This window comes from Chrysemys picta, chromosome 1 (assembly GCF_011386835.1).
Source record: "Chrysemys picta bellii isolate R12L10 chromosome 1, ASM1138683v2, whole genome shotgun sequence".
NCBI lineage: Eukaryota > Metazoa > Chordata > Testudines > Emydidae > Chrysemys > Chrysemys picta.
The window spans coordinates 94,703,408-94,714,077 of NC_088791.1; the positions used below are offsets into that span (position 1 = coordinate 94,703,408).

General features: G+C 51.6%; 1 protein-coding gene across 1 annotated transcript; it reads right to left on the minus strand.

Annotated features, from left to right (window-relative positions):
• Window positions 1-376: 376 nt before the first annotated feature.
• Window positions 377-10,055, minus strand: MAFF (MAF bZIP transcription factor F). The gene is made up of 3 exons (XM_005302491.4): window positions 9,821-10,055; window positions 3,865-3,934; window positions 377-3,349 (listed from the first exon to the last, which is right to left on the minus strand). Exons 2-3 carry the CDS (start codon window positions 3,898-3,900, stop codon window positions 2,936-2,938), a joined length of 450 nt encoding a protein of 149 aa, XP_005302548.1. The 5' UTR covers window positions 3,901-3,934; window positions 9,821-10,055; the 3' UTR covers window positions 377-2,935.
• Window positions 10,056-10,670: the final 615 nt, after the last annotated feature.

The following is a 10,670-nucleotide window of genomic DNA, read 5'->3' on the forward strand; positions in this document are numbered from 1 at the left end:
GTCCACCTTGAGGCCTATCACTCTGACACTGCCACTAGGATCCATATTCACTAGTATCTACAACCCCAAGTGTTTTAAAAGACCTCAGACCCCCAAATCATGTGATTGCACAGAACATGAGTTCTTTTTAGTCAACTTCCAGGTTCTGAGCACTTCGGGTGCAGCTGGTTCATGTACTGAACCTTTTCTGGCCAACCGGCAGAGCTAGTAACTTACTACTTTAATTAAAAAGATATTTTCCATGCAAGCTCTTGACTCCAACAAGTGGGGCTTTGAGAAAAATAGCCAATTGAGAGCACCATAAGAGTTGGCAATAGTTATTCAGTTTGATAAGCCCAGAGATCTGTTTTACAACTTAATAAACTCACACCCTCTCTGTGGAAAAAAACTTGCTTTATTTGTAAAGTTACAAAATACAGAGGAGTCGGGTAGATCACTTACTGTACGTCAGAAAATAAATACCTTTTTTTTTGCTCTATATAAGTATAAGATAAAATGTGATTTGCATATATAAAATATAAAGTACTGCTCTGTACCAACATCCTGGCTGTGCCGAGAGGCGGAATGGCAAAGAGGACGTGAAAATAACTTACATTCGTGCAATAAATAAACCAAAGGTGGGGAAGGGGAAGGGAGAGGCTAACCATGGAACCTCCCACAAAGTACACGGAGGGGGAAGTTTGGCTGCACTGCTCTGGAGCTGGCTGCGGCACTGTGGTGGGTGGTGGGGCAAGCTGCAGGGACAACCAACCAGATGTGGGGGAAATGAAGGGGTTAATTCTCTAACCTAACAGATGCCTAATGGTGTCTGCCCGGTATTACCTTTACTGACCCCTATGCTGTCCGTATTTATTTATGAATCCGCCTCCCTCCTGTGCCCAAGCTCCTATTTCAATTATACTGGAAAAGGTGCCTGTGACTGGTAGGGAGCGGGGAACTATCCCCTGCTCCCCGAGCCACCACCTGGGCTCTCCACCTTCCCGCTTTCCCTCAGCTAGTGGGTTGAGCCAGCCTGGTTCAGGGGAAAGGGCACTGAACTGGGAGTCAGGAGACCTGGCTTGTCAATTCCCAGCTGTGCCCCCAACCTGCTGGGCAACCTTGGGCTAGTCACTTCACCTATGTGCCTCTGCATCTCCCTCCCTCCCCCCTCCCCCCAGAAGGTACGCTCTTGGGAACAGGAGCCCGCTCTCTCTCTGTTTGTACAGTGCCTAGCACAACAGGGTGCCAGTCTCAGTGGGGATGTCCAGGTGCTACTGTCATGTAACTAGTAATTTTATCTCCACTACAGCTGTGTTTATTTCCTTCCTGCTGGCCTTTTGAAGAGTCCCACCATGCCATGGAGGAAATGTCACCATTAGAAGGAAAGGGTGTGAGCATGTGTGTAAGTCGAGATAAAAGGACACTGCTCTCTTCCCCCTGCTCCCCCCTGCCCCCCAAATAAAATTCCATCTGTAAAGCTAAAGAATCAAACATGAGCGTCCAACCATTTCAGCTGGTTACTGGCTCCATCTGCCTTTTCAGGCTGTGCTGGTTTTTGTATGAATGGATCTAGCCCAGCAAAAACCAGATTGATACTACAACTTCCTTCTGCGTGGCTTATCTCTGCAGCTCATTTGGCAATTGTGCCAGCTCCCAGTTACGCAACCAGGGCTGCACCGAAACGTGCTGTGCCTCCTTTGTTCTTTTCAGATCTTCTAAATTCTGTGGTCACAAAATGTGATTGAAACAGTCTCTCCTCCCTCCAGTATGTCAAACATAGTCCTGCTGCTACTTCTCTATCCAACTGCCTCACTTGCTTTGTTCCTCTTTCTAGTGTCTCTACTCTCCCTCTCTTTCCTTCTCTCTCTCTCCCTCTTTTTTTCTCATCCTGGTCACTCTCTCAAAACCAATTCCCTGCCATGCAGGAGATCTTGGAAATTTAGCCCTGCTACTAAATTTAAATTCACCCCTGCAGCTGAGTCTTTGTATTTCTAGTGTGCTCATCACCCTGATGTCTAGCCCAGATCTGAGTTATAATGGCCAAGAGCGGAGTCAGTCCTGACACGTGCTACAGAGAGCCTGTTGTCTCTCCATCACTCCCACGCTTGTCCTCTCTTTTTCCTCCCCCTCTCCATTAAACTGCAACCTCTCTTTCCCCCAGCACTACCCTGGCTCCCCTTAATGCCCAGTCCCTGGAAGACAGACTTAACTCAGCTAGCAAAGCCTCTGCCATTTGCTCTCAATAGTAGTTGTTTCGGGGCCTTCCTGGAAAGGTGTGGCAGCTTAGGGAAGTGAAGACCCCCGAAATGCAACTGACAAGGGGGCAGGGAGGGTTTCAGTTTATCTCCCTCGGGGGAGGCCACAACAGAAAATCTGGAATAGAGGGGCCAGAGTTAGGGAGAGAGGGCAGCAGGGTTTGGGCAACTCCTGGCTATTCTCTGGACAGGTATCCCATCCCCTGCTCTGTGCTTGACAAAGTAGAATAGGTCCTTGGCCTGGCTCCTGATTCTCTTCCCCCCCCCCATCCCCCTTATCTCACAGATCTTGGCGTCAGTGGAGCTGTACCCCTACCAATAACAAATGGGAAGGGTCTCTGAGCCCCTTGGGTAAATATGGGGGGAGGGGCACCGATGGGCAGGAGAAGCTACGAGGAAACTTTTTATAACAGTACACAATTGTTCGGGGAGGGAATATTTCAGCTAGGAGATTCCTGTCGGAACATTTTCACCCAGCTTGACAAGTTAATGGGGGGAGAGGGGGGTGCGGATGGAGGGCTGAACCATCGCTTGGTTCAAGGTGGGGAGAAATCGAGGGACCACTTGTTTTAAGGTCTTCAAGTCAATTCTGTCTCCTGCGGGGTTGTGGGAGAAGCCAGGGCAGCCGCTGTCCATTCTGGGTAAAGAGCTGGGCCCAGCCATGGAGGGAGGACGCAGTTCATGGGGGGGTTGGGCGGGCACTAGGAGTATGTGGCCTGGTTGGTGCCGGATTTGACGATGGTGATGACGCTGGCGGTGGCCACCTTGGCGGCAGAGCCATGGGCAGCGACTGTACGGGCAAAGCCCTGCAGCGCCTCGTACTTGCCCCGCAGGGCGTCCAGCTCCAGGCGCATGGCAGCGTTCTCGCGGGCCAGCTTGTCCACCTCCCGCTCCAGCTCCGTCTTCTGCTTCTGCAGTTCCTCCTTCTGGCACACCCGCTTGACCCGGCAGCTGGCCGCGTAGCCGCGGTTCTTCAGCGTGCGCCGGCGCTGCTTCAGCCGCGCCACCTCCTCCTTGGAGAGGCCCCGCAGGTGGTGATTCAGTTCCCGCACCGACAGCCCCATCAGCTCCTCGTCCGACAGGTGGGGCGTGTTCTCCCCCAGCTCGCGCTTGATCTGGCCAAGAGAGGACAGTGGGTGAGCAAAGAGTGCATTGGAGAGAGGAGGAAGGGGGGTGGGAGAACAGAAGAGAGTACAAGGTGGGCAGGGGTGCCGGAAGGGAGGGTCCAGGGGGCCATGGTCCCATCACGTTTAAAAGTGGGAGGGCTATGCCCTCCCCCTTTTTACTGGCTGTAAGGGTGAGCGATGGGGGGCCGGGATCTTGGGGGGAAGAGAGGCAGTGCAGGAGCGAGGCCTTGGGGGAAGTCGCGGTGTGGGGGTGGGGCTTTGGGGAGAAGGGATGATGTGAGGGTGGGGTCTGGGGGAGAAGGGGAGGCGCGAGGGTGGGGCCTCGGGAAGAAGGGGTGGTGTGAGGGGTGGGGCCAGGGTTCAGGTGCCAGTGCCCCCCCCCACTTTAAGGGCACTTCCACCACTCCTGAGGGTGGGAGAGAGGAATGGGGAAGGGCGGGATGGGGGAGCAGGGAGAAAGGAGGTGATGCTGGCTGTGCTCTTTGGTGCGAACTCACTCGTACCTTCAGGGCCTTGCTCGATAAGCTGTCTGCAGACATTGTCTCCTGCAGTCGTGCTCCCCAAAGGAGGACCCTGCAAACAAGCCAGAAGCAACATGTCACTCCCCTCCATCCCTGTTCATTTCACGCCTCTGGCTCTGTTAGTGGGGGGAGGGGGGAAGGCAGCCTGGCCCTACAAATCCCCCTCCCATCCCTTCTTTGCTCCGCAGCATTTCTTGCCCCAGCCCCATAAGCCTGGAACATAAATCACTTGGTCTCTTCCCTGAGGACACGTTCACGGGGGTGTGGGTGCACTGTCCCGCTAGAGAGATGGGGGTCAGGGGAGCGCAGAGGCCCAGCACTGAATGAATCAGTCATTCGATTTTAAAAGCAAAACATTCCAAAATTCCTTCCCCTCCCTTATTTCCCCCAAATGACCAGCAGCAGCAGGCAGAACCCACGGCTCCCCACCTATCTCCCAATGCAGGTTATAGACAGGTTCCCCGCTGCCCCACACCATCCGTCCTGAAATAGATGGGCCTGGCCCCTGCCTTCACCAGGAACTGCAGGAGGGCAAGAACTCTCCTGACTGAAAGGAAACATGGTGGGGAGGCAGCTGGTGTGTGTGTCACTGAAATGTCCGTGCCTGGAAAGGACGGCTAAAGGGAAAGTAAAAGCAACACAGGCAGCAGCAGGACCAGAGATCAGCAGGGAGGCCGGGGAAAGGGGTGGTTGGCTGGTAGGGCTGTGGCGTGACCCAGGAAACTGCCCGGGGGCTCTGCTCTTCCAGGCCCCCCTCTCACCTGCAGGCACCTGGCCTGCCCTGTCTGGCTCAGTGGGCCTCGGCAGAGATTAAACTCCCTCCCTTGATCTCCGGTTGGGAAGCAGAGCTTTGTTGACAGATTACAGAGCCCTACAGTAGGAGAGGGAGGGCTGGGGGCGACAGGCAAGAGGCAGATGGATGCAGGCAGGTTTTTGGGGGGGGAGGGAGGGCAGGCATAAGAGGAGGGGTCCACTGGGGGAGCTGTGCATGTTGCTGTGGCACAGGCCCCCACAAAACCGAAGAGCAGGGAGGGGAGCGGGGTTCAGCAGTGACGCCACTGGGGCATCTACGTGTGCAGGGGGTTGTGCTCCCCCTCCCCCACTCTCTCTGGGGACCACAGACAGGTGCCCAGGGCTGGAGGGGTGGGGAAAGGGGATTCCACTGAAGTCAATGGGAGCTGCTGGGGCCCAGCCCCACTGAAAGGTCAAGCACAAGGGGGCTCAAGCCGGGGACCCAAAATTAATGTCAGAGTCTGGCCTGGAGGAGTGGGGGAGAGCAGGTGGCCATCCGAAACTTACAAACTTGTCTAAAATACCCCAGTCCTGTGCCCTAGAGTTAGAGGAATTGAGAGGAGTCCCTGTCACAAGCAGCGCAAAGGGCTCCTTCGGCCTCCCCTGCCCCCCTCAAAAGCCATTCAGGGTGCACGTGTCTGTCTGAGCCACCTCTCCCCCAGAATCCCGCCGGGGCTGAGCTGAGCCACAGGTCTTTCCCTCGGGATGTGGGACGGACAGGCCAGCAGCAGAGGGAAGGAGTCACTCGTTTTGCTCTGCTGAGACGTGCCCAGACATGATACTCGATTGAGCCCACAAGCTGGGGCAAGCCAGGCTCATGGAGAACACTCTTCACAAGGGCCCAACACTGGAGGCGGGAGGGGACTGAGGCACGTCCCTTTCACTCCTGAACCCCAACCAGAGCCCTGGCAGCAAGCAGGATGTCCTGCCAACACGCTCACGTAGGCCTGCATGCAGAAACACCACCCAGACTTCCACCTGGCTGAGCGGTATTGTTCTCATTACCTGCCCTAAACTGCCGCAGAGCAGCCACCTTTCATCTCATGGGGGGGCAGAGCGAGCCCTGTCTAGAAAGCCATTTGGGATAGAAGGCACTAGAAATACGGACACTATTTTTGTCCCACCTACATGCACGTGGGTCTAATACACAACAAGGATGTGCCCAGATGTACCTGCACAACCACGCACAAGTTTGCTACCTGCCTTGCCTGTGAAACGTGAGCAGAGCCATGAAGCCAGGGGCTCTGACAAAGCCCATTCAAACACACACCAAAAGAAACGAAACAGTGTCAGTGCCAGGAGTCACCTCACTTCATGGAAACACCACATGTTTCTGCCCCACTCTCCCATGCTGGGGGCTGACGCAGAACAGGTAGGTGGCAAAGACTCCTCTGCTCTGTGGCTGAGTCAATCAAACGTCTGGAGAGTCCCAGAGGAGGAGGAGCAGGAGTGAGGGAAGCAGCAGGAGTGTGGGAGGGAGAAAAGCCATCTCACTGTGATTCAGCACAGAGAGCAGCAAGGTCACCAAGGCTATACATGCCCCATTCTCGGTAATTCTCCCACTGCGGCAGGGTGGCAGGGAGGGGAGGGTTGCATGGCTGAAATGTGACCATGATTATCATGAAACAGCAGCCATAGAGCGCTGTGAATTCACCCAGCAAGATGTGTTCTCTGTCCCCATGAGCTTCCAGTATAAGCAAGACAGGACAGGGGTGACAGCCCAGGTAAGGGTGGGTGTGAGGGCTAGTGATAAGAGAAAGAGGAGGTGTTGGAAGAGGTGGCCTTGAAGGCAGAGAGATGCTGCCTGATGGTTGAGAAGAGGCAGACTGCTCCAACCACAGGGAGCAGAACAAGGAAAGGTGGAGATACAAGGGCATGAGAAAGAGCCCTAAGGAAGAGAGGGTTGGGAGAAGTATAGGGAGTGAGGGAGAAGGAGGGGGAAATGAGAGCAGAGTTGGAAGCAGGGGTTGGAATATGCAGGGCCCTGGATGTGTGGGTGAGGAGCTGGCATTGGATACAATAAGAGAGACACTAAAAAGGGGGGTCATGGATGGGGTGACATGGTCAGAGCAATGGGAGAGGTGGATGACCTGAACAGTGCAATATTTGATTGGCTGGAGGGGGCGGGGGCTGTTAGAGGCAGAGAGGCCAAACTGTAAGAGGTTACAGTAACTAAGACAAAAAAATCAGATCCTCATGTAACCTGGGTTCATTGCAGCTGAGTACAGAAATGCTTGTCCGGGCTCAGTCTGCCATTGTCATAGGTGAAAGGACTTTAATTCAAATTCACAAGAATAGTCACTTGAGACGCGCAGCTTGAGATGCCCACTGTCAGAGACAGGAGACTGTGGAGTTGGAAACTGGGGTAGGACTTCCCTGATCTGGCGAAGATGGAATCAGAGACGGGGAGCAGGCCCCCACCCATGGTTACCAGAGTCTGTGCAGAGTCAGTCTTCTGCTACTTTAAGAAGCATGGGTGAGATGTCAAAGCTAAGATACCTCGTGCACAAATGTCAGGAAATTCAATTATCTGGGTCCCCCAGTGGCATTAACTCAGCTACATTGTGCCTCACACGCTAATGCAGAAGATTAAACACCATGTTTAGCTAATCAGTGTTTTTCAGTCCCTGTTTTTTCCCACGTGTTGGAATGACTATAAACTACCTCCAGTCCACCCTGCTTTAGGAGTGTGATTTAACACACACAAGGGACAGGGAATTCAGACCTAGTCCTCCAAGGTACTTAGCTGCCAAACTCCCATGCTTCAACGTTTGTGGTTCCAACAGCAACCCCACTTAGCTGGACGCTGCTCCTACTGAACTCAGGGGCAAAACTTCCATTGACTCCATTGGGAACAGTATTGGGCTCACTGTATTGATTCATGCCCAGCATTGTAGCATGTAGCTCCATTAGACTTAGATTAAGGGAGGGGGGGAAGGTTCCCCCCCCATAGAGGAGGAGAAGTAGCTTCTTCTCTTCCCTTACCACCATTTGGAGGTGGCAGGAGGGTTGTAATTCTGTGATTTGATGGGGGGAGAGAAGCGAGCTGGCCTGGCAGCTAAAGGTGCCTTGATACATGGGTGTGCTAAAAGTAGGCAGATACACTGGTTGACACTGAGTGGGAGGAGGTAGCAATGGTGGCAAGTGTGTGGGCATGGGATAAAACTATTGCTAGTAGCATCTAATTCTAGCAGTAATTCCACATCGGGACAGTGCATTAGGCTGTCCCAGTAGGGGGTCCCAGTAGGGGAAAACTGGACCTTTTCCTCTCACTCTGCACCAGGTTTTGAAGGGTGAGCAATAGCTGCACCTGAAGAGAGGCATCTGCCTGGAGAAACCTCCATTCAGTGTTGTGGGAGAGGGAGAACTCCAAAGGGAATCCTCCGCAACCTAACTCAGTAGAGGCAGATCCCAGCAATGTTGATTATGTTGGGTGTTAAGCGGCGTCCCAAACACTGGAGGAGGGTGGAGATACCAGTGTATGACCTGTGGGTGGTGGAGGGGGTATGTGAGGTTCAGAAGAGGAACTAATGAGTGTAGTGAAGTGGGAGGGTGTGAATGCCTTAACTGCTATTTCCTTGCTTTTTATGGCTTGCAATAGCAGGATTCACAGCCTAGCAACCTTACCTCCGAGTATTTGTGTGGGATCTGATATAATAGTTGTCATATGATAATGAGTCGCTTAATTCTAACATTGAACATGAAGAAAGTATTAACCCTAAGCTACTCTCTCTGCTTCCCTATAGAATTTCTGCCTCGAACTTTCCCCTGCCCTTCCTGCCTGGCTTCCTGCTATAGATTTAAAGAAACAGTACACACATCTCACAAGTATGATCTATGCTTAATGTATACTCAGTGGTAGTCATTAAAAATTCAGCATTTGCCCACAAGTCATCACATGTTGGCATGTGACCGTGTCATCCCTCCCCCCCGCCCCCCGATACCCTTAGAATAAGAAATAAGCCTGGTACTTGTATGGCATCTGCTGGCAAATGTAACTAGCGCCTTTTAACCCTAGAACTCAAAGTGCTCTGTAAATTCATTTCCAAGCTATGCTGTTTACACAGGGATCACTTCACCTGCCACTGAAATGCAGCCACCTCTGGGCTGAAGCTCAGCAGCTGCTCAACAGTGCACAGCAATACTACACAATAATTCAGGACAGAAGGTAAAGGAAGAAGAATATTTATCCAAACGAAACCTCAAAGGGAATTTAGGGGCTAAATTTTGCAACTGTTGCATAGCTAACACTGCCTCTGAAGTCAATGGGAGCTCAAGATGAAGCAAAGAACACAAGATGGGGTCCTCGTAGTTTACCCCAGGTGGCATTTGGCTGTGATTGTGTACCTCTGAGGTACAAAAAAATGGGATATCTGGGATGATCCTGAGCCCATAAAACTGGACAGTTGGCAGTGTGTACTGAGCACCCATACAGATTTCCCAGGACAACTACCTTAAAAAAGGGATCATCCTGAGAAAATCTGGACAGACGGCAATCCTAGATTTGGCCAGGATAGAAGGGCTAACATTTCTAGTCTTATTAAATGTGCCAGCGGATTCTCAATAGATCAGGGCCTCGGTTGTACCTCTCTTTCACTCACATACACACATGCCCCACACACAGTTAATTTGCGCCATGAGTAACTTCTCTGTTATTGAGAGATTTCCTGCCTTCACAGCTGTCTGAGCTCAGCAATGGGTGTGTATAAAACAGCTATGAATGCACCCTCACAGAGACACTCCGTGCTTTTGAACACTTGATCCTCTCCATTGCTCCTCGCCCCCCACGCTTCTCTGAAGATAAACCCCTTATATCCAAAACTGATAAAACCATGTCCTTCACCAGACACACTCTCGCCCGCCTTGATTTCAGCTGACATCAACCCTCCCTTTAGCTGTACACACGCACTCCTAAAATAAACACGCCACAGAGAAGAGCTGTATCATTCAGGCTTTTTATCCTTCTCTGGGTAGGGAGGGCACAAGGAAAGCAAAAAGCCCACACTGGTGGGATACACACATACACAGCCAGCAACATAAACACACCACCCCAAGCTCTCTGAAGTCTGTAAACACCCCTCTCTGAAGTCTGTAAACACCCCTCCTATGGAGGGGTGGGAAAGAAACAAGTAGAGTTCTCACTTACTGCGTGGTGTTCCTTGGTTCGAGTCTTTGTTGCTGCTCTCCTCCCTTCTTTATCCCCTTGGAGATCCTTTTTCTTAATGGTTTTGCTCTGTAACCTGCTTGTTTGAAGTTGTTGTCTGGAGAGGAGCTGGGCTCTGGGCTGAGATCTGCTGAGTTGTAATATGAGTTTCCTGGAATTACTCACTCACAGGATTCTTTTCATTCATAAAAACACAGTCATGCGATGACATCATTGTTTCCCCTCCCTCCCTCGCCATCTTAGCGAAGGGCACAGCACAGGCATTGGAAGCGACAGGAAGCTGCCATCTTGGTGCTGGGCATTAATCTTAAAGGGCCAAGTACGTTTGTTCTTGGTATGTATTAATAACCATTATGACTCTTGGCATTAATAATTAATAATGATATGTGTACTTTTATAGGGAGAGATGATTTTGTTGTTGTTAAAGCATAGCACTGGGAGTCAGAAGGTGTAGGTGGTAGTCCTGGCTTTGTCACTTGGGCAATATTACCTCACCCACCTTGTCTCTCTAATATCCTGGGACCAGCAGGGCTGCAACTGCACTGCATACAACAATGGAAGATATGGAATGTTACCATCCGAAATGGCAACTCCACAACATGAAGAAAAAGAAAGCAAAACTTAACAGCATTACCTCACCCATCTTGTCGCACTTGGGCAAACCATTTAGTCTCTCATGTTTCCCCTTTGTGAACTGGGGATATTGATCATTCCCCTCCCATCCAGACTCCTTGTAAGGCTAAATTAATTAACCTGGGCAAAGTGCATTGATATCCTTGGGTGGAAAGCATTGTAGCTGTGGGCAGTATTATTATTGTGTTATTAATAGTGT

Bases quoted from the DNA above. Each gene is read 5' to 3' on its own strand.
- MAFF (XM_005302491.4), bottom strand. From the start codon at position 3,900: ATGTCTGCAGACAGCTTATCGAGCAAGGCCCTGAAG. The intron at 3,350-3,864 runs GTACGAGTGAGT...TCTCTTGGCCAG, and splicing joins TATCGAGCAAGGCCCTGAAG to ATCAAGCGCGAGCTGGGGGA.